At 39.6% G+C, this 24,525-nt stretch overlaps 2 protein-coding genes across 3 annotated transcripts in view; both read right to left on the reverse strand.

Annotated features, from left to right (window-relative positions):
• Window positions 1-29: 29 nt before the first annotated feature.
• Window positions 30-21,996, reverse strand: cdr2l (cerebellar degeneration-related protein 2-like). Its single transcript, XM_082186067.1, has 6 exons — window positions 21,800-21,996; window positions 21,444-21,562; window positions 10,715-10,827; window positions 8,175-8,323; window positions 6,750-6,914; window positions 30-4,639 (listed from the first exon to the last, which is right to left on the reverse strand). The coding sequence occupies exons 2-6, from the start codon at window positions 21,520-21,522 to the stop codon at window positions 3,730-3,732; spliced, it is 1,416 nt and encodes a 471-aa protein (XP_082042193.1). The 5' UTR covers window positions 21,523-21,562; window positions 21,800-21,996; the 3' UTR covers window positions 30-3,729.
• Window positions 21,997-23,917: 1,921 nt separating this feature from the next.
• recql5 (RecQ helicase-like 5) overlaps window positions 23,918-24,525 on the reverse strand; it is a 36,703-nt gene continuing 36,095 nt past the window's right edge. For both annotated transcript variants that reach the window (XM_082185286.1, XM_082185285.1), the window contains exons 18-19: window positions 24,393-24,465; window positions 23,918-24,308 (exon numbers count right to left, since the gene is read on the reverse strand). In XM_082185286.1, the coding sequence (XP_082041412.1) occupies window positions 24,208-24,308; window positions 24,393-24,465 (174 nt within the window). In that variant the 3' untranslated portion in view covers window positions 23,918-24,207. The remainder of the gene's footprint in view (window positions 24,309-24,392; window positions 24,466-24,525) is intronic.

Here is a 24,525-nt window from a genome sequence, read left to right on the forward strand (position 1 = left end):
TCCGTCCACTTTCCCCCCCATCTTCAATCCCTTCCTCCATATTCCTATCCCTTTCCCTCCCAAAATGAGTATTGAGGCTTTTCATGAAATATATATGTGAAAACAAACAAAAACGTGCACAATCCATATTTTGTGTTTTGGTTTGTTTGTATATAAAAGTAAAACCAAGAGGAAAAAAAAAAAGAATTCAAAAAAACCTCATGGATACTTTTGACATGGATGTTATTAGTAATCTTCACTGCCCCTTCGTCTTCCTCGTGTGTCCCGAACCCTTCCCGATTATCCCACGTCATTCCTTTTTCTGACATTCCTTGTTTTCTTTTTTTAACCATGATCTGCCTTTATGAGTGTAATGGGAGAAGGTGCCACTTGTTGATATTTTTCCACTGGCATTTCCTCATAACTCAAGTTTGCCTTTGCCCAGAGGGAACGTGTCCGATGCCTTCGAGATGAGCCTAGGGTTAGTGTAGCATGGGTAACTGTTAGCGATTGTAGCGGTGCAGGTCTTTACTCGGCTCTCGGTATGAATGTGTGCGTGTCCGAATATGGTTTTAGCTACGTAGGGTTCGTCATCCTGTCCACTAGGGGAGCCGTACTAAGATTCAGCCTTGCCCTGCTCTAACGGCATAGGGTTTTTGTTTAACCATTTCATCGCCATGTGGCCTTAAAAAATGATTCCTGTAGCAAGACATTGAGTAGCTGCCTTTTAGCATCTTAAGTTTAAATTCACTCAAGTCTTTCGTCCTTAAAGAGGCCAAGGTGCTTTACCGACTCTTGCTCCCTCAAGGGACTGGCGGTCACATCTTCTGCCTCGTTTCAATTGGCTCAATTCAGGATGGACCAACCTTGAAGGCCAGTAGAAGATAGTGAACCTTGATGCTGAGCAAGCATTTCCCCCAATTCAGTTATCAAATCCGTTCCAAAGACGACTGGTGCTTCATTTACAAAATGTGCCCTTTTGCTTGTGGTTTACGTGAGTTGCGAGGTTTTAAGAAGTCTGATTTCACTAACAGATCTCAAGTATTGAACTATTCTACAGAAAAATTACCAACACCATAGATTGTGCCTCCAAGTATTGACGACCACAAGCTGCTCTCGATGCCGAAAACCTAAGGGAAAGAAAGTCAGGACTCTAAAGGAGGTGCATTTGTAGTGGGACAGATCTGGAGTGACCCTAAATCTCAACTCTCAGTTCCAGTCCAGGTGTAGTCTGACCTCAATGTTCAAACGAGAGAAGGATGTGCTCATGCATCACTGTACTGTTTTATACACGCTTCTTTTGTTTGTTTGTTTTCTTTGGTGACATTGCCTGCAGAGTAGTGGCTTGTTGTGCTGGTCTAGAATGCTGCTTCTGTCTTCACCTGTTTGTACTTATCTGGAGATTACTGTTCACCTGTGTCAACATTAAAGTGTTCAGAACAGACCGTTTCTTTTGTCTTCCATTCACCGACATGAATTCTGTACCATTGTTTTTTTTTGTTTTACTTCACCAGGGTGATGTCTAGATGGGAAGCCTCATTCTGACTATTTGAACTTAGTGCCAACAAGGTTAGGAGTTGTCTTGCATGGCCAGTCCTGACTATCGGCATAAAGTCTGGTCTACATTAGAGATAGGTATACTTCACTTTCTGAGTACTACTCCATCTAGCGCACAGTTGAGCACACTTCAACGTACACTTAATTGATAGTAGCTACATTTACATGGGACACCGTTTGTTGAATGAATCTGAACGTAGTTTACATGAACACTAAATAAAGTGATCGGGTTGATGTGCACGTTATGTTACAAGCTTCAAATCAGAATTGATCTTTTCGCACACAGAGTTTCCCGCTGTTTGAACATGCTAACCATCCCCCTACATTGCTGTTTAAAACAAAGAAAATAAGCAGACTTAAAGGGTTAGTTCACCCAAAAATGAAAATTACCCCATGATTTACTCACCCTCAAGCCATCCTAGGTGTATATGACTTTCTTATATAATTAGGAGGGTATAATAAGGAGTTATATTAATAAATACCATTGCTCTTCCAAGCTTTATAATGATAGTGAATGGCGGTCCTGATTTTGAAGCCCAAAAAAGCACATCCATCCATCATAAAAGTAATCCATACGGCTCCAGGGGCTTAATAAAGTCCTTCTGAAGCAAAGCAATGGGTTTCTGTAAGAAAAAATATAAATATTTAAAACTTTATATCAAAATGACTAGCTTTCGGCAGACAGCCTACGCAAGTCGACATTTTTGGGTGAATCATCCCTTTAATATTTATCTATTTCGGGTCCCAATTTGGAGATTACAACAAGCACATGAACCATTGTGCCGTGCTGCTTATATTTATCAAGCAGTAAAAACGCCCCTTTCCGCGTCCAAAACAAAGTGTCTGAGGATGAGAGTCTGAAACGAGGACTGGTGGGACGTTGTCCTGCTGCACTTCACTGAAGATGAGTGGAAGAAGAATTTTAAAATGACATGACAGTCATTTGACACTTTATTCAACGGCTTGTTCCACGCATCATACGATCAAGTGTTTGCATGTCCTCTCGATCGGGTTAGAAAAGGTTTAAACTACCACGTACAATCCGGATGAAATTTGAATAGGATTTGGCCAATTCATTCCGACTGACGTGGTTGCATGCAACTTTTTTTATTCCGACTGCTACTAATCCCATTATAAGCGTACATGAACATACAGTTAATGAGCACGGATGGATGGTCAGAGCAGAATGCAGACAAGGGGAGTATACGTTAAGCTTTATGCTAAAGAGGAGACAGTCTTAACTAACAAGAAAGTGTCCACAGTGCATTTTGATTTTACTTTATTTTGAGGGATAGGGTTATTCAAAATGGTTAATTAACACCAGAAATTAGCCAACATACAGAAGAATGGATGGAGACTTTGCGATCATAATGTGTTCATCCTGTTGTAGACTCTGAATGTATAGTCATGCTTATGGGTGTCTCTAACTACTTAGCGCCTCAAAAAAATACTGAATATCATCTAAATAAGACTGGATGGAACTAACCTAAAACTTTTGTAAGTCCAGTGACTAGTGCTTCCTCATTGTAGCAATCTAGTACCTTGTGGGCACCTTTAGTTCCTGGTGGACAGGTTCACCCAAACTCCCAGCCAGCAAGATTAGAACTTGATTTTCTGCAATTGTTGGCAAGTTTTGTGTGAAATGTGCGTCAGATGGTCAGTCTGTGGGCCGAGACTGTTGCATGTAAGATTTTTCACAGAACAAGGGTTTCCTTCTAGACACAACCCTACAGCAGATTCATCCTGATCACTCAAACTCACTCACTCACTCGTTCATCCATATGCTCAAGGTAATAAATGTATCAAACACCCTTCTAAAGTAAAGTGTGATTTAATATTGAACAAAAGTGGTTACACAACGCTGTGGTTATTCATAACATGTAATACATGCGAGAAAGGAAATAATCAGCAATGATCATCTTCAGGGTGAATATGGTTAACATCTTAACCAATAGTGAGTAATATGGTCTACACTAAAAGGCCAACCCGGCAAAAGCACATTAGACGACGAACATCCTGTTAACAGAAAAACCACCATTTATGTGGCACCAAATGATTCAGGGATGGGTTGTACTAAACAGCCCTCTCTAAACATCTTTCTGACTGTAGTTTCGGAAAAAAAGAAAAGTAAGACGTTACATGAACGACTGAGGAAACAGAATCAGTGGCACGAATATTAAGAGCGAAAATCGGCTATTTTCCACCTTTCCTCCCTTTGGTGGAGTTTGTGTCACTTTTCCTCCCTTTGGTGGAGTTAATGTCGCTCTTGGTCCTCTGCAAGCGGGAAAAGATCTCCTTGAAGAGGGCTTTGTACTCGGGAGTGTTTTGGCTCAGCCGCTTGTCCACAGCCTCCACTTGCCGGCTGATTCCCTCCAGGGCCTCAGGAGTCGACGGTGTCTGTGGAGGAGTGGGCGGCCGCTGGGGTTCTGCGATCCGGCACTCCTTCATGGACGGGTCCCGGGACACGGGTCGGGAGGTCTGCACCTCAGCGTGGCATAGGCTCTCCTCGTGGCGCCGGCACTTCCCTAGCAGCTCCTCGTACTTCTCCAGGAGGGCGTGATACTGCTCATCCACCTCCCGTAGGATGGACATGCCCCTCTTCCGGACGCCGTTAGCATGAAGCGCGTAGCTGCCTTTGCGTCTCCCTGAGGCATCGAGCGCAGAGATGGCGTCTAGAGCCGTGTCGCTGCAACTCTTCCGGACGGGCGCCGCATCCCCGTTCTGAGTTCCAGCCATGACGGCATCATCCGGCGTGTCCGTCTCGGGGGCGTTGTTGAGCAGCGTTTGCTCCAGGCCCTCGTCTCCGCTTAGCAGGCAGGCTCGGGACTTGCGGAGCTGCTGCATCTCCTGTAGCTCCGCCTCCAGTTCGTACACGCGCCGTTGGCAATTCTCCGCCCCCGTGAGACGCTGCTCCAAGCGCTCGAACTCCTGTAGCACCGCGCCACATTCCCGCTCGGCCGCCTCACGCCGACCGCGCTCGGCAGCCACAGCTGCGCGCAAAGACGACACCATCACTCGCAGATGCTCCTTCTCTTCGTCAGTGGGTGGACATTCCTCTAGGTCACCGCTGCCCGGGTAGGACACCATGAAACTATCCTCGTACCTGCAAAAGAAACACCAAACCATAGGCACAGAGAACACACCGTGATAGATCCAGAGAACAGAAAATTCAGGTTTTAGAGACAGCAATAAGTCACAATGTAATGAAAGCATCAGATTTTCTTGTATATAGTGATGTATAGAGTCCCCAACTTCAGGACCAAGTCGATATTGACATTTTTTAACTTTGAGCGCTGTTGAGCGGAAACCTAAACACCTCTGATTGGCCATTGTGTTCACAAGCTCATCGGATTTCTCTGTGATTGGCTACAATGATCAACGCAAGGGAGCGTTTGAAAGTGTTTTAAAAAACGGGAGCGGGAGCGTTTGAAAGCACAAGCAGGCGTCCATCAAACGCTCCCGTGTGTATCTGTGTAAGCTTCTCGGTGAAGAGCGTCATTGATGTATATTTACAACATGTTTTTGAAGTGCTGATCATTGTAGCCAATCACAGACATACCCGATGAGCGCGTGAACACAATAGCCAATCAGAGGTGTTGACGATTCCGCTCAACGCGTCACATTTTTAAAATTTCAGTACCGACTTGATACCAAAGTCAGTACTTTTTGACAACTCTAGTGACTTACATCCGGGAGTGTGGAGAAAAGTAGGATATGATTGGTTGATGTTGAGATGCGGGCCTTGCCCTCAAAAGTTGCGAACTTTGAATGGCGTGGACTAATGCTGTGTCCTAAATCGCATACTGTATTATAGGTACTAAATTTGGTTTAAAACTTGCTTCACGAACATGATTACGTACTATATAGTAAAAATGTGCGTAGTATGAATAAAATTTGGATGTACAGCATCCATGTTATCACGTGACCTATGGCATCAGCTGCATCGCTTCACTGCCGTGGCCTCATGGGATAGTAAAGAATCTCACCGAAAGTAGTAGGTCATCTGGGGACTTTTTGCCTACTGTTTAATGAATACTACGAATTTGGACATACTACTTGGCTCACGTACTGTATATATGATATGATAGTATGCGATTTTGGACACAGGGTAAATGATTGGAGAAGTCCTGCATCAAAAGTCTGTCATTTTTCACCAGAGGACTGAGTTATGATATTTTTATAAAAAAACAAAAAACATGCATGGATTTGTTTGCAATAAAAAAAATTATCAGGGTTCCCAAGGATTTCTAAAAGCCATTTTATTGAGCCTGCACTCAGAAACCTAAATTTCTAGACATATTTTAGAGCTGAACATAACTAGAAAAATATGTCTAATAGTCCAATTCTCTAAAACTGTGAGAACCTTATTTAAAATACTTTACTTTAAATATAAAACTAAAGCAAGCCACAAATTATTCAAAAGATATGTCAATTGTAACTGTCAAATAGTTCAGTCAAATGGTTCCAAACTAAAATGGTTCAAAACCATTTTGTGGAGTTCGTTTCTACTTAAAGCTACACTGTGTAGGATTTTCTCCCATCTAGCGGTGAAATTGTTTATGACTACCAACTGAATATTACTTTCTAGCCCCTCCCATTCCGAGGGCGTTTTAACTCCTACGGTGGCCGTATTATTTCAAATCTGCCGGCAGTCACGAGTAATCTCCCCCTCGCATTCGTCACGGTGCCACTGAATGTAAAAACGCGAAAGGCGAAGCTTGAATTTCCAGGTATGTCCCTCTTTGGCGAATGTATTTTCAAGATGGAGGCGCAACATGGCTGCCGCCATTCGAGAGACTCGCTCGTATGTATTCTAAATGGCAAATTCACGAGAATACTTGATTAGTTGGTAAAAGTAATTACACATTAATGAGCACATATCATTTTGAAAGAACAAAGTGTTTTTTGCTAAGAATCAGCTTAAAATTACACAGTGCAGCTTTAAAGGGTATTTTGGATAAAGGTATTTTGGGTATGTTGTTAAAGAACAGTACGATCTATTCTTCTGTCCTGCACAGCCTTGTTTTCATTCCTGTCACAAAGTAAATATGGCGCTACCCTGACCAAGGTCTATTTCATTCTGTTCTTCTCTTTCTTGGAAATTACTGTTTGTCCACGGTGAAATACTGTTTTCTGTGTAATTTTTCCCTGTGGACACATTTTTTAATGACACGACACGTCTCCGCTTGCAGATGTAATAAATCGGGACGTACCTGGGAGCGGTGCAGAGCTCTTTGAGGCAGGGAAAAGAGTGCACTGTCTTTCTCCTCTCTTTCTTTTCTCTGTGAACCCTGAGCTCTTCCAAAGTGCGCAATTCCTCCACGCGAGCCGTTAGCGTGTCGACCTGCCCCTGAAGCATCTCCATGGTACTTGTCAATCTGTATGAATATGTGTGCATATGATCACTAAAAGCATCAGACAGCCAGACAGCATAAACCATATCAGAAATGTGATATTCGCTGGTATTGTCCATTGGATTGTCAGATAATACAGAAATGTACCATCAACCTTTGAATAATGTAAATGCCCTGATATAATTTCAGTAAAGGGATACAAAAGAAGGGGGGGAGACTGTAGCCTGGAGATGTCACAATATCAATACAGTAATCCTGATTTGATGGAAAGCAAACAATGGTAAGTGGGAACTAGTCAGATAATGAATCTGAAGGTTTACCTCATGAATATTAATTGATTGAGGCTCCAGGAAGGTCACAATGCAATATCAGCATGACCACATTAATATTAATGAGCTGAGCCTTTGCCAGAGTAAAGGCCTGTTCACACCAAGGACGATAGCTGTAAAAATTATAGTTTTAAAATTTGTTCGAAAAGTAAAAGAATAGAGACGTGTATATATAGAATATGGTTAGACTTTATTTTAAGGTGTCCATGTTACAGTGTAATTATGCATGTACTGCATGTATACATATAATTATGCATGTAAGTACTGAGTAATAATAATTAACTACATGTACTTACTATAGAGATTGGGGTTTGGGTCAGGGTTAGTTGCATAATTATGCATAATTTATAGATGTACCTACATGTAACGTGTAACAAGGACACTATAAAATAAAGTGTTACCTAGAATATATAGAATATGTAATAATCCACACCACAATTGTAATTACACATGATTCCCAGACAGTAACAGAGTGATCCACATGTACCACATGAGGGCCAGATCTGGGCCGACACTATGTTTCTGTCTAGGTTGGAATCACTTTCACAACGTTTTTTTCCAGCTGATGAACAATACAAACAATTACAGCCAATCAGAATCCATCCTGCTTTAAAGAGCTTGAGCATTTAAAGCAGCAGATGATAAAACTGCGGCACGTGCTTATAATAAACAGGGCTACGTTTCCCTAAACATTGTAAGCCTAAATTGATCGGTATCAATTGCTCTACGATCAACTTGCGATGCTTTAAGGAAACGCAGCCAAACATTGACGTGGACGCTAATATAGTTTTCGTTCTTTGTGTGAACGGGCCTGTAGACTCATAATGTCAGGAATATATCAGTTTTAGACAATAGAATGACAGGTATTGACATTTTCGGTACCGAAGTACCAGTACTTGTGTCGTCCCCGGTGTGCAGTGCGTTTCTCATGATGCTCTGATAAGCTATGGCTCACCTGTCAATCTTCTGCTGAGATGCTTTGCTTTCCAGCACCAGTTTCTCATTGGTTATCTCCAGCTCTCGGGCCGTCACATCCAACTGCTCGTACACTTTAGCGTGCTGCTCGTTCATCTCGCGTAACATCTCCATCTGCTTGGTCAAGTACTGACACAAAGAGACACAAGCAGAGTATATGATATCACTGTAAACAGGGCTATTAGTGAATGTTTTCTACAGAGCGTGTCAGACCAGTTTTGTGATTGTTCTTATGATTTACAGTATGAGAGTATTGAGACGTTTTAAAAACCTTTAGGGTTGACAAGTTTCATTAAATGAATCAGTTTCGGTGAATCGATTCAATATGCTGATATTATGTAAACCTAATTAAGAAACCGTTCATAAAAGTGGCAAATGTCTCCCAATGATGATGAAATATCACAGTATTGTTTTGTTTTTCTTCTTCATATGATGGAGCCAATGTTCAAAACTACAGTAAAAATGGGACCCGTGTTCAAGCTATTATAAAATGGCATATTCCTGTGGAAAGTTTGATAATCTCTTGTGAAATGAGTTTTTGTGTTAAATATCGCTCTGAACTTTCCTTCACTAAGCTTAAGACCATAAACCCCTTACATTTCTCTTTTTTTTCTTCTGTGCTTGGACTCATACGGCTGCAGCCCGAGCAGTCTCAGCATTACAGGTCTGAGATATCTAAATGCTGTGCGATCCACACAGAGTGAGGCCAGTATCCGAATATATCCGAGCAACAGCAGCTCATTGTTCTCAGATATGTAACGGAGTCTTTGTTCGGAGGGTCTGGCACACGTACAGGCGACTCCCACCGCATGTGCTCTTCCTCTACAAACACGCTTCATGCGCTCCGTTAGCATCGTGCTGATATTTAATTGGCTCATCGACGGGAAATCTGGAGAAAATGATTCTTCGCTGAGACATGCACCATTCAGATATGCAATGAGAATCCTTTTAAATTCAATTCATTTCCTCAACGTTTTTAATAATATGAATTCAATATGAAAAATGAACACAACATAATATGGGATATGTTCACAAACTGTAGATGATACTAATAATAATCAACGTTTGAAATGCCAACTGTAATTTTTTTGTTGTTTAATTGTTTAATGCATATACACAGCATTTCATTATAGTCCATAAATTAACTTAATATATTCTAACATTGCAAATCTGATGTAAAAAATGTATTCAGCTAATTTAATTGATTTCATGACGTTTTGGGAAAACAAAATGACTATGTTTACATGTGCGATTACAGTGAGATTTAGGCAATACTGCGATTTAACACATGTAAACACAATACTTCTGTCAAATGAATGGGATTGAGCTCATAATCGCAGTAATATATGTGGTGTACGCCGATTATAATGGCAATAAACAAGCATGTAAACTCTTTAATCGCATCTATCTCACTCTGACCAGATACTGATGTGCTTGTGACGGACACGGATGATGCTGTCATGTGCAGATTCGTGAACATAGCATTTTTGGGGTGTTGAACAAGTCGTATGCTCGTGACATAACCATAATGCAGTATATTGATGGTCGAAAACATTGAAATGAAGATATTTTTGAAAATATTTATCACTGAAAAAACCCAATATGTCCATAGAAATGTGTTTTGTATTTGACTGAAGCCTGCGATACACCTAGAAGAATGGCAGTAAAAATAACCACAATTCTTAGTGAATAATCAGAATGATGAAAATTGCATGTAAACGAGTGAAGAGTTCTGCCAGTGTCAGCTGCGAATAAGTCCTTACTCTGATTATTTGAATGAATAATCACATTATTAGTGCACATGCAAACATGGTCAGTGTGGTAGACATTATGTGGGGGTTTAGGGTGCACACTTAGGGGGCTTTCACATGTAGTTTGATAGGCTAGTCCGAACCAGAATTTGATTGCTCCCGTCGGATTGTATCCGCATTATATTATTTTGGGTCCGAACCGCGGTGCGCGTGCAGCATCAAAGGTAGCAGCCGTTTACCCATGTTGCCTTGTAATGACAATGCAGGAGGAGGCGGAAAAATGCATGGCGTTGCTCGCCTCACTTTTATATTTTGGTTTTTGAACCTTTGATTGTGTTTCCAAAGCGTCTATCTGTCGCGAATATACTGCAAATAATCAATCTAAAGGACGTGGAAGTGAGCAGGATTATGTGAAATCATACGTCGTCAATAGCGGTATATTTAGTATGATTTAGTTCATATCAGCAGCGATCCCGAGTCCGCATTAAAAAGGGTGGTCTGGGTACGGTTCGGAAAGCAGCGTTTACATCATCCAAAGTCTGACTAATCGAACCCGAGGTGCGCTCCAAAGGGGCTAGTGTGAAATAATCTAGATTTCTGGCTAATAACTGTTTAACAGTATTGAACTTGGTTTAGAGAAACATGTCTAATTAGTTGTGAAATACAGGATTGTCATACATTATAAGCATAATTATGTGACGGCCAGTTTTGGGTCATGGGAGATTGTGTTCTCGAGCAGTGTCTGAGCAGACGTGGGGCTGGTCTGTACCTCGATCTCCTGCACCTGCTCTTCATTGTTGATGTACATCTGCTGCAGCGAGTCCTCCAGCTCTTTATTGCGCTCCAGGAGGGTTTTACCCAGCTCCGCTGCCAAGTGCAGATCTGAGACAAAAACACAGCACAATATCAGGGGATCTGCGAGGAAGTCTTTTGTTTCTTTTTTTTTCCTCCATTAAGCAGCACATTGTGTACTGCAGGTGTTTCAGCATTAGGAAAAACAAAGTCTGGTTACCACAGTTTTCCATTCATTTCTACTGGGCAATTAAAGAGAACCCACCAAATGTTTTAAGTGTATTTTTATTTATTTTTTTACTTCAAATACAGCATGAATTTAAAAGGCCGCTTAAAGAAGATAACGGTGAGATCAAGTAATTTAGTGACATGAAATGTGTGTGAAATCATACTGTTGAGGGTCAGTAGGATTGAATTAATTAATTAATACTTATTCAGTGAGGATAGTACAGACTTTTACATGGCTACCAAAATATTTCTATTTCAAATAAATGTTGATCTTTTGAACTTTCTATTGGTCAAAATAGCAAAATTGTCAAGGTTTCCACACAAATATGAAGCAGCACAACCGTTTTAAACACTGATAATAATCAAAAATGTTTCTTTAGCATCAAATAATCATCATATTATACTGATTTCTGAAGGATCATGTGACACTGAAGACTGGAGTAATGATGCTGCAAATTCAGCTTTGATCACAGGAAAAAATTACATATATTACAATATAAATCAGTTCTTATCAAATGTAATATTGTTTCACAATAATACTGTTTTTTTTACTGCATTTCTGATCACATACATGATGCAGTCTTGGTGAGCATGAGAGATTTAGCTAATCTTAGCATATACCCTAACATTTTGAACAGTATCTGAACATGCATATGTTATTACAGGTCAAATAAAGGTGAAAGTAAATTCAGTCTGATGGGCCTGTTTTCCCCCACTCCAGTATATGATGCTCTGCTTACTGTATCTGCGTCGAAGCAAAATCCATTATTATCAGTGGTTTTCTAACAGATAAAATACAGAATTACGCTGATAATATAAACACCAGAGGCTGAAATGATTGAATGGTTCTGACATTTACTACTTGCAAGGAGCTCTACCTCACACAAGCAGAGTGTGTATCTCTGTGGTAGCTTCGGCATTAGTGTGTGTTAAACCCGGTGTGTTAAAACCTGAGAAAGGAGCGAAACGAGGGCAGAGAAAATCCTGCGGTTTAATTCCGCCTAAAGGAGGTGATTTTATTTAATCCTTCGTGTTTTCTGATGAACATGAGCCAGAGTGACGTCAGCCAAGACACGACTGAAGAAATCAAAGACAAAGAGAAAGAGCGGCCGGCAGGATGTGAAGTGTGTGTTATAACGGTTCTGATGTCTGGCCTTCTGTCACTCGAGTGCAAAGACAAGAATAGGATAGAGAATATGAAATGTCTACTTGAATGGATGAAGACCAGAATCTGCACTGAATAGTTTCCTTATAGTTGCATGTTTGGTTATGTTTCATCCTAATTTAATATCAAATGACACACTAAACCTTGACAACAGTAGCTATGTTTCCATCCACCTATTTTTATGCAAATTTGGGGGTTTTGCATATATAAAAAAAAAAAAAAACACTGGATGGAAATTGCACGTAAAAATGCGGATATGCGCTCAATTGAGGCAGATAATTTTATATCTAATAAGACGACGTGCATAAATGATGATGGAAACGCATTTGATGAATAAATCCCTCAGTGCGCAATAAAAACTCAGGTGACTTTGCCTCAACAGTGATTGGATAACTGGAGTAACCAGTGGACCAATCACATCACAGCATCTCAAATGTTGGCTTGGTCGTTCTGAAAGGCTTGAGACAAAGTCTCATCGCAATGATTATTTGGTTTAATTCCCTCTCAGAAGCGTCTCACATGGTTGTGTTCCCAAACGCCAGCATCCGAACACAGGAGAACATGACTGCGTTTATTGAGTTTGGTCTGTGCGTACTGAGATGCAACTCATTCATGACGGAGGAATAAAAAGCCACAGTTTCAAAATAATTCCCTGTTTGCAACAACTTCCATTTTTGATACAGATATTATGCAGCAATATCCCAGGAAGTGACGGTTTTGTCCTCTTGAAACGCTGGTTTATTCGCAAATATTCCAATTTTGCACGTTTGGATGGAAACAGCTCATTTTTGGTTGTATTGAGGCTGTTGTCCTTCTGATTCGTTGTTTTTGTCTCCCATTCCTTGTTTTTCCTCCTCAGCCGTATCTCCATAGAGAGCGCAGAGTGATTTGACACTAAACCCCCCCCCATTCAGAGACACAAACACAGTCCTCCGGTCTCCTCAGATGGCGTTTTAATACCCAGCAGACACTGGGAACATGCTAGCGGAGACAGTGTCACACACAGGGGAGGAAGTGACATCGTGGGAGGTGCTGAAGTATTAAGATCTGAATCATTGACCTCCATTACACTGATATGAATGCAGAGATTTATCATGAGTTGAGGCAAACATGCTATAGTGAGGAAGCACAGAGCATCACGCGCATAAATCACACAAGAGCGCTTGGGGCCGCAGTGTAACACACTTTCCTCCTGTGTCTGTGTGTGGAAACTGATCCCATGGGAGTCGAGAGAGAATAACACATAGATAGATAAACACATACACTGTAAGTGGGTATCAAAACTATTCGTTTACATTTCATTTTCGGCTCCATTGCTCTAGTGGTTTTCTTGCAGTGCATTATAGGGATGCACCGATATAAACCGATATTTTACTATTGTCAATTAAAATGTTCTCTAATAAACATCTAGAATTGAAAAAAAAAAGTTAAATCTGACATGAAATTGATTATGAACAGGGGAAAAAAATTAGCCGATAAAACATGACTGTTTGTTTAGTGCTTTTGTAACTTCACTGTTTGAATTAAGGCCCCAATATACTCGTGGAGAAGTTCATTATCGATCTTCGTTTAGTTGGAAAAAGAAGTTGGAAATACCTTTGAAGTGATATTACTGTTAGCGAACATCCAGACGCCGTCCACGCTGCTGAGAGTGACGTTTAGATAAGGAAATATGTGCTTGCACGCTTTCCTCTCAATAACAAAATAATAAAGCGGCTCTCCAGTGTGTTTGTGTTTTTACTCACGGATGTCAGACTCGAGAAGAAATGAACCGGAGAAGATTTCCACGTCAAAGAAGGCGGAGCCTCAGAGCCACACCCACCTATTATGTCATCGTCACGGACCAATGGTAGTTTCCGGAAAGTTTGATTTGGCAAGCCTTTCGAACTCCTGAAACGAACTTCTCTTTGGCCTGATTTTGTTCAAAATAACGTCACATCAGTTCGTTCTTTGATTTTGCTTGAAGTCTCCCACCTTATTTTTAACATAAGAGCAGCACGCCCATTTGTAACTTGAATGTGCAAGGCTTCCGGTGTCATTCGCTTCCAGTTTTTTGCTGTACAAAAACAGCTCGCTATGTCCTCGAAGTTGCAAACTGGTATTTCTTACCATATTATTTTAATGTATTATTATAATCATAAACACACTGGTTTGGAGAACAAATGGTTTTACCATTTACTGCAGCTCGTTATTCTTCTAGTTTACCTATAGCGGTATAATGATCAGATAATGAATCTGATGTCTCGCACATTCACAGTCAATTTTTAAAATAAGGTGCATATCGAGGCCTTTGAGTGATAACTTCGGCAGATTATTCGGCCCGAGGTGCGTTTCCGGTACAATGACGTAACTCACTGCTAAACTCTCATAGTACGATGCATCATTGGAGAAATGGACTAGCTAGTCACTAGTTTGCCAAAACCGTAGTAAGTCTGTTGCACAACCACATTGATTCAATAAAAGAAAGAATTCCTGATATTATCCTTAACTTTTGTTGACCCTGGACCACAAAACCTTATTTTGTACCACTCATAAGACCACAAAGTCTTATGAGTACTTTTTTTTTTTTTTTTTGATTTATACATCACCTGAAAGTTGAATAAATAAGCTTTCCAATGATGTGTGGTTCGTTATGATATGACAATATTTAGATTATTAGAAAATCTGAGAGTGCAAAAAAAAATCTAAATATTGAGAAAAATCACTTTTAAAGTTGTTTATTTATGTTGGCGATTGTGCTGCATCCACTCACAAAAATACATTTTTGATATATTCAAGGTAGGAAATTTACTAAATATCTTCATGGATCATGATCTTTACTTAATATCCTAATGATTTTTGGCATGATAATTTTGACCCGTACTATGCATTGTTGGCTATTGCCACAAATATACCCGTGCAACTCGTGACTGGTTTTGTGATCCAGGGTCACATTTTATTGATATGGATAAAATTGTGCATCCTTACTACATGACTGTACATGTTAACACTGGTATCACAGCACTTCTTGGGTGAGGTTGTTGCGTAACAACAGCAGAATGTGATATTCTGCACAGTCAGACATTTTTAGTGACAGCCTTGAAACAAGGTCAGCGGTGATCTCTCTGAGAAACCACATCTTAACTCAGGATTTTTCTTAATTAACATTCTTAATGAGGATGTGTTCCTCTGAAGAGCCTTTCCAAGCTAACATGCACGTTACAGACACACCACGCCTCACTCGCCCGAGGACATATATAGGCCTCATGTGCACTGAGGTTTTCTGCACGTGTGGGTTCAGATCAACACACGACAAGACAGCAAACCAAGAACAAGTGCAAAGCCCTTTACAACTACAGCTCAAGCTGAATCTTTACATCCTCCACCAGCACGAAACAGATTTACTACTCACTTTATCTAGAGTAGTGCTTGCCACCAAAACACTGAAGTCATAATCCAGTCAGAAAAATGTAATTTACTGTATATTGTCATTGGATTTAGCAAAATATGGAAAGATAAATTATAAGTAGGGTCGTACACTTAACCACATCGAGATGAGGACTAGTGTGAAGTGCAAAAAGACTGCTATTGAAATATGAAGTCTGCATTCTTTTTTTTCACATCTGTGTGTGAATGAATAGCGCAGGTTCAAACACGCGTGATGCTCGCGGTGTTTTCAGCATCTGCCGTCTCATTACATATGGATATGAACGCATGAAGTATTTCAACATTTCATTTCTGATAAACTATCGTCAAATAGAAACAGAAACTCAAAGGTCTTGACGACAACCCGCCAAAATAAAAGTTTGGTTTAGGGATGTCAAAAGTACCGGTACTTCGGTACCAAGTCGGTACTGAAATTTTTAAAATGTGTAAAATAAAAAGTTCTGATATATTATTCTCTCTTACTGTAATATTTTTCAATGACATTATAAATTGAAACTATTGCAAGCGTTTTTCATTGCAGGCATTTCAATTAAAAAAATCTTTCCGTTTGTATCATTTTTAGTGAAATTATTTTGTGTGTGTGTGTGTGTGTGTGTGTGTGTGTGTGTGTGTGTGTGTGTGTGTGTGTGTGTGAGTTCTCAAAAAAAGTTTGAGAACCACTGGTGTAAGCGCTCTGTGAAGCGCATCAAAGGTTTCTATTTACAATGTATTTTGCAGAGTTGAGCTTTGTAGCCAATCACAGACATGTTTGTTGAGCCAATAAGAGTGCAGTGCAGAATAAGCTGCAGTGATGATGTATTTTTGTAGGCCAGACCGGAAGTTAACATCATCCTGGTTCCCTCGACAAAAACACAACTGGATTTTTCCATTGGCTTTAGGATTATTGCAGAAAATAAGGGACTGGTTTCATAGACTTAGATTAAGCCAGGATTAGACCTTAGTTCAATTAGGGCATTTAAGTAGCTTTTATAATCGTAACCTAAAAAAACATTACTAGTGTGAATGTGACATATTTTCAGTGCAAGTTGCTTTCAGTTAAAAACTCAGACATGTATTTGTGTCTGGGACTAGGATTAAGCCCTGTCTGTGACAAACAAAAGCTTATGATTCTTACATGTTTTGTTCATCCTGATAATCTTCACAAATTAACATTTTTTATGATTTATTCTTATTTTTACAATCTGCAGAAGTCAAAAACTATATGGACTCCTTATACTCCCTATGCGGTGTCCTTTTGGTCTCTCCAAGCATCCTTTTTTGGAAAGACATCTAAATTTACCTTGAAAAAAACATGCAGAAAATACAGTTTTGGTAAAATCATCCTTCAATCTGATAGCTTTCTTTGCTGAATATAGCAAATTATGACAAAATGAATGCGTTAAACAAGATAAATGACGCATGATTAATTTCAATGCGAATAAATCACACCCTTTTTGTGTGATTACATTTTTTTATCTATTGACAGCCCCATTTAAAACAGATCTGTGCATTAAGTCTTGGAGTGTAAGTTACCGACCACTTGATCTGTTACCTGTAATATGTTTCTTTAATTTTCATTTGATCTTTTTAATCCAATGCTCACTTAATGTAACAATAAGGTTTTAATGTGTTATCTACTCATAATTATTAACAGCATTAATGATGAATTAATTTAATTTATTTTCTATTTTCAAATTGTGCAATTAAAAAACTATTAAAATAAAACAATTACTATAGCGTTTGCTATTGTGCCGAACCATGACATTTTACTGGTATTGTTACAGACTGCTGAAATGTTGGTACCATGACAACACTAGTTCGGTTTAACGTACAAATTATGATAGGAATATATTGGCATTGTTCAGAAGAATGTACTTCTTAAAAGTAATAATAATTATTAGGGATGTGTTGCCCAATAATCAGTATTGGACGATTTTTTTTTAAAACAATCTCTTAAAAACAGCGATGACCACAGTAGTCATACAAAAGAGTCAATCAAAAGGGGGCAAAAATATGCACTGGAACTCGAATTACTTTCCATTGGCTGACGATGACAACAGAATTATAATTTGTAAGCTCTGCAATGCTACAATTAAAAAAATTTTTTTTTTTTAAATCAAACATTTCATATGGCACTATTGTTAAAACTTCATTAAATGATTAATTGGATAAAGTTTCATTAATTATGATTATATTCTCTTTTTTTTTTATTGTTAAAATGTAAAACCATTAGCAGATTTGCAGCACAAATTACGAGCCAGAGTTTAGTTATGACTAGAGGTTTGTTCAAATTCCTTAAGAATGAGCAACAACCATGTTTGCCTTATCAAATATCACTGTTTTAGGATACATTTACACAACAAAGATATGCTTAAATTGGGAGAAGTTTTTCCTTTGAGTTTTCCACAGACGACACCATTGTCAAAACGATCCCCAAAACGACTAAAAACGCTGTATTCTGCTGCCAGGCCAGTAGATGGCGATGAAACACTATAGACTAAACACGTAATACGCATGTGCGTGACGTCACCGTTTTCCGAGATTCGTGTTTTTTTGTCGTTTACACGCAGACCGTTTTCAAAAACTTGCACTTGCACAAAGTTAACATTTTCAGGCACCCAAAACGCAGATGTCATGTAAACAAATGGCCAAAACGCATAAAAAGTTAAAGTTTTTAGTTGAAAACGGTGTGGTGTAAACAGCCCCTCAGTGTCCACCTCATTACACATAATTATGAGTTATGTAACCAAATGTAAGTAAATAAGAGACTAAAACATCACATAATACATGTTTGAATAGATATTTGATCTGCCATAAAAGCTGATTGTACTGTGTGCTTTAGTGCTGTTTGCTTCTGAAGTGTCTCTCGGCTGAGTGATGTCGTCTTTCACCCTCGTTCTGCCCAGCTGTATCGTCCCCTTCAAAAGAGACAGCCGTGCCAGGAGTCCCAATCAGATCATCCCAGCCAGCCTGAAAGGGTAACTCTCGCCAAAATGCAACCTAGGGTCTTTTTGTTAATCTACCCGAGGCGAACTTTCGTTTAAAAGCATAATTATAATGGAAACGACACTTTTAAGTTTGACCGTATTTTCGTTTTTGGTCAAATTGCCTTTTGAATGGGAGTGCTTGGGGCACTTCTATGATCGCATAAAAAATCGCTATTTTTAAAACACTAAGAAGGTTTGACGACATTTTGACAGTCAAAAATAGTCGCTCTCCGAATGCAACGTGACAGGGATGAGAGTAAAGATGGAAAGCTCCTAAAGCTTAGTTCCATATAAATTCACGGATAATTTGTTTTGTCGTTAGTGAAAATCAATATTGACCTTGTATTTGAAAAAGGATCCTCATATAAGCAGCAATACTAAAATTCAGAGTCAGTTCATTCGCATTCGGAGATCGGCTATTTTTGACTGTCAAAATGCTGGCGGACACAGAGACAGTGAGTCGTACAAAACCTTTCTTTTTAGTAAACTCTGTGTACACAAACAATGTTCTCAATGCTGGAGTTCATGTGTAGAGCCCCTGGTGATACTTCCAGCAAAGTTTCATGTTGTGTCGAGCCTTCTTAGTGTTTTAAAAATAAAGATTTTTGATGCGATCATAGTCCTGCCTCATTCACTCCCTTTCAAAAGGCACAATTTGACCGAAAACGAAACTACGGTCAAACTTAAAAGTGTCGTTTCCATTCTAATTATGCTTTTAAACTAAAGTTTGCCTCGGGTAGATTCACAAAAAGACCCTAGGTTGCATTTTGGCGAGAGTTACCCTTTAATGCCGCTCAAGTCACATACTCAACTCTTCCGTCCAGAGAGTTAATCCGCACTGAAGTCCTGTGGTTTTGGTTCAGCAGGGGAAAATCACTCTTTATGGTGAAGTGATATAAAATCGTGGCCCTTAAACCACAAACTATTCCAGGCTCTGGAAATCCACTTCAAAACCAACGTGCCACTATGTTATTTATCAAAACGCCACTAGCTGAGCGAGGGTGACATGTCACTCTTTTCAGATCTGAGCGGGCACTTCCTAAAACGCCATTTCCTCTTGGTGATGGATTGCTTTGAGATCCTGAAACGGATCAATATGGAGTCTCTGCGAAAGAGATTGTGTGTTAGGGCCCTCCATTAGCACAAAGTGCATGAATATTAGGCTACTTAGCTAATTTGATTGTGAAAAAAATATGCCTCTAAACATGGTATCATTAGAAGTCTTCCTGTAGCCGGCGGTGCATTTCCGAAGCATGTCTAAACATGCAAATCAAGCTTACTGCGATAATGGTGGAAGTGAGCCAGTGCGGTTGATAAGAAGATACACAACTGTGACTGTTCCCAGCCAAAGGATCGTTCTTCCGGAGTCCATTTCAATCCAAATTCCTCAAATAGTCCGAATTCTCCATTTGCCTTCCTTCCTATTCCCACTGCACAGCTACAGTCAAACCAAAATGTATCCAGACACCTTCAACATTTCTCACATTATCACAGTTTATTCACCATAGTTTGGAAAATAGTAATAAAATATGACAAGAACTCAGAATTATTAAATCAGTTGATATTTCACTGGTTTTGTTCATCCTTCTGTTAGACCGTCTCACAGATGAATAAGGTTGAATATCTGTCAGCTGTTAAATTTAAGTACACAATTAGATAATACCAATTTAAGTCAACCAATTACAAAGCAATGCTTAATTTGGTTCAGTCTGTGGTGTAAAAAGGTTGCATTAGCAATTAAAGAAAAAAAATGCTCAGGTCAAAGTGTCTGAATAATTTTTGGTCTCAAATTTATATACATTTTTCTGGTAGTCCACTGTAAGAAGAATTTTTGGGTATAATATTTCCCAGTTCACTTTATTTTGCTATCCTCACTTGCATAAATGAACTATAGTGTCCTGCACCCACTAGTTAAAAAATATAAACAATTATATCTGGCGTCTGAATAATTTTTGGTTAGACTGTACAAGAGACGTGCATCAGATCTAATGTAAGCATCCAGTTACTGGCTCATCATCAGTTCTAGAGTACAGTGCAACAAAGTGTCCTGAAATACATGAAGATCGGTCACAGGCTGTTCCACAGCCCAGCGTTTTCAGTGGGATTCAATCCAGAGGGCAGAGAGAGGGCAATGACATCAGAGAGACACGAAGAGAGAGGTGCGTTTGTGCGTCCATCCAGGATATTGAAATAACTGGACTGGGGGGGGATCGTAAAACTCAAGATTGGAAAATAATCCAATCCCTCATGTGAAACAGCTGTTGCATTGTACAGTCCAGAAACCAAATGGCTCCCATTTGACCAAGTTGAGTTCCCATTACTTTTCCAGTTGTTCCTGATGACTGGATTGCATTTGTTTTTATTTTTATGAAAACTCATAACTACTAGCTGATGAAAACAAATCATTAAATCACATTTATACCTTTATCGAAGACGGCTTACAAATGAGGAATACAACAAGCGATTAAAAAATGCAATGCACCATCCATCATCCAAAGCTGTTGGTAGATTGTGAAGGTTTAAGAAAAGCAAATATCAGCTGATTTATGTGATGCATCTCTGCTTACTACAATGAAAAAATAAACATCACATTAATGCTTTGCCTCCGCAGACACACGGTTAGTGATGAGAAGGGTTAAACCAGACTGAGCTAATGCTGAGCATCTGGACTGACACAGATCTGGACTGACACAGATCCAGAGGAAGACGTCATCCATTTACAGTCATCATCACAGATGGTCTCTAACCTTCAACCTCTAATGCATTTCCAAATATGACACGATCGAGACTCTATCAAGACAGGGGAAACCATTGTTTATACACACAATGAGCACTTTCTTTGTCCGCGGTTTGTCACTAACTCACACACACACACCCGTCTTTGTTGTCAAACTGATGCGGTTTGTGGCGTTTAATCTCACCTTGCTCCAGGTCTCTATGGTCGTACCACGGCTCATCCTCTTCCGTGACAAACTCGTCCATTCTGCCGGCTCGGAGCATCAGTGTGTCGCGGTAAACGGAGGCTCAAAGATGCGGAGATCTATCAAAGCGATACAAATGCATGAGATTGCAACATCTGACTTTGTCAAGGCGTTCATGCAGTGCATTTACAATCGCATTTAAAAAAAACACAGACTTTCCTAGATGTCCATATCATGCGTTAAAACACACTTTAACCAGCTATTTTTTACGCGGAATAAATGTGTTTTTCGAGCAGCATCCGCGATGGAGAGATCCGCTCAACGCAACAATGACAGCGCGCGCTAACGTTACTTACTGCGAACAAACACGCGCTCCGTTCGCGTTAAATGTTTCCAGCATGCCAGGAGAAAATTTCCTACGAATTAAAGGAAATGTCACGGTGTTGCCATTTAGTTCTGCCACGTTCAATCCCTCCCACTGCCGTGCTAAGCGCGGATATCTCTCCTCATCCGAGTTTCCAACAACATCCCGTTGGTTTCGCCCGAAAGAGATGATGAAGTACCCGAAATCCTACTATTGGGAAGGCCAGGCTCTTAATATTCATGAGACAGGTCTTCGCTATTGGTCGGCTGCAGGGCCACGTCAACAGTCTCTTTTAATATTCACAAAACAGGCGTCAGCCATTGGATGGGGTTTCAAGCAACGAGCGAGTCTGTCAAAAATGGCCAAGTCATGAAAATTATATTTTTCAATTTATTTTTCAACTTTTGATGTCAAAATGAAACGTTACCTGTGTCTGTTCAGACTAATCTTAAAAAAGTTATTATTAATATTATTTAATTTTTTTCAAGACTGGTCGCAACTATTTAAAGTCAGTTACATAAAAAGGTAGATTGGTCTCATTTAAAAAGTAATTTTGCAAGTTTGTTTTGCAAGTTAATTTTGGAAAAGTAAGACTGGTCACCTCTTGTCTAACTGGTAACGTTAGTTGGCCAAGGCTGCAGATATTTTTTTTGCAAATGTTGATCCAACCTTTAGACAAACATGAAAAATCTTCAAGTTCTATTAATTATGCACAAGCAAATAAATCCTTGCCACTGAAAAATGAACTGACACTGACACATCACCACAGTTTATTAATATTCATGACTTACCGCACAAATCCTTCGTCGTAGTAGGTATCGTAATTTCTCCTCTTCCACTGAGAGAAACTAGCAAACACAATAATCCGTTTGTCCAGGAATCTGAGGGCTGTTTTCACTCTGAAGAGGGATAATTAGGGGGTCTCCATTCAGCAGTGACTGTGGGCTCAGTCGAGCGTTAAACTCGTTTATTTCGAGCAGTTTTCCCGCAGAGAGGAAGACAATGACATGATTAAGGTGTAATTTTAGAAGTGCCTAATAATAGCACGAAGCCAGATTTAATGAAAAGGTACTTATTTTTTTATGTGCAGCAAACTGAAGACAAGTGTGAGATGGGAGATCTAGGCGACCCCTAATGCAGCATAAATGTGACAGCTAGAGCACAACAGTTTCCTAACTCCCAGTAAAATTCCCATTCAGTTTCTCTATTAAGTAATTGATTTTCAGTAACAAACACTTCAAGACAGACCTCTGATATGGTTAAGCGATGATTTATCCATCTGTAGAAGTCAGTGTGAACTTCACCTTTGCAAAGGTGTTTAAAAAGCCGAATTCCCAGTGAAGAACTACAATACCCATAATCCTGAAGCGAGATCCACCAATCAGAAAACGCCGTTACTAGACTGCATTAGTGCCCGCCCACTTTCACAGTGGCGTTGATTCCGTAAGTGTTTTTTTTTTTCCCAGAGTTTTTTTTATTTATTATTATTCATTAAAGCATTATAAGCCATGAACCAAACCAACCAGCATTGCGAATGACAACCGAGTTTCAGAGTGATGTAAAATATCAAACTATTTATTTAAAGTAGCTGATTATATCTATAAATCAATATATTTTAAGTTTATTGCAAATTGCATTTATATACAAACGTTTAAGTATTTTGACAGAGTGGAAGCGCCTTGCACACTCTTCTGGTACGATTTGCTCACCGCAACTCTGATTGATGGAATTTTCTGTAGAGCATCATGGGAAATGTAGTTTTTCACCATTTATTCAGGTGTTAAACAATTATTTTAAAAGCATGTTGAAATAATGGGAACAAATGGTTTCAACAAAAGCATAAACCATCAATTAACAACCATGGAGAAAATGTGATGGTCATTCCCAATGCTAATGAGCAGTTCATGCACTCATAAAAGATGACATAATGACATAAATATACACTAATGTATATACTATACAAATGTAGGAATCTTTTGAAATCCCTGTGGAGAAAATAAATGAGAAAAATATATATGCAACCGAGGCAAACCGTAGGTTTATCGCTCTATTAAAGACACACAAACTTCCCAATCATGCCATAAATTATTCAGCATGAAGTACTTCTCCATTTTCCATTTGTTCACTTTTAATGGAGTTTTCAATACAGTTCACACTCCTTCCGAGTGCATTATAAGCAACTAATGCTACATTACAGTTATTGCGGTCTGTTGCTCGTTCAGATTTCCAACATGAAAAAGCGCTTTTCATCAGTTCATACTCATGTGCAATGTATGCTTAGGCCCTCACGATACACCGGAGATGTACAGCAGCATCTGCTAAACATGCGGCATCTCGGACATGAAAGGGATTGGAGGATCTCCAGGGGTTTGGATTAAGGGATAATAAAGGCGGAGATCGCTATCTGTCCCGGACTTTCAAGTGTCTCCAGTCTGCCTCGCTCTCACAGCGCTGAATCCTGCTGAAGAAACCCTTGATGAGTCTCTTCGCTTCCATCTTCACTGTGGGGAAAAAGGAGAAATCATAAAGCGCTAATTCAGCACTTGAAAAATGTTGGATTTTTATGAGTTTAGGGATAGTCTCACCTTGGCCTCGAATTGCAGTTTTTCCTTCAGTGAGAAGATGGGAGAGGAAACGTGCAAAGGATTTGAACAAATCCTGTCGGGGGAAAAGGTGCAAAATTGAAGCTGTCATTCTAATATCTTACTTTTTACGTGT

The sequence above is a fragment of the Leuciscus leuciscus genome (assembly GCF_965113295.1).
Source record: "Leuciscus leuciscus genome assembly, chromosome: 1".
Classification (NCBI taxonomy): domain Eukaryota; kingdom Metazoa; phylum Chordata; class Actinopteri; order Cypriniformes; family Leuciscidae; genus Leuciscus; species Leuciscus leuciscus.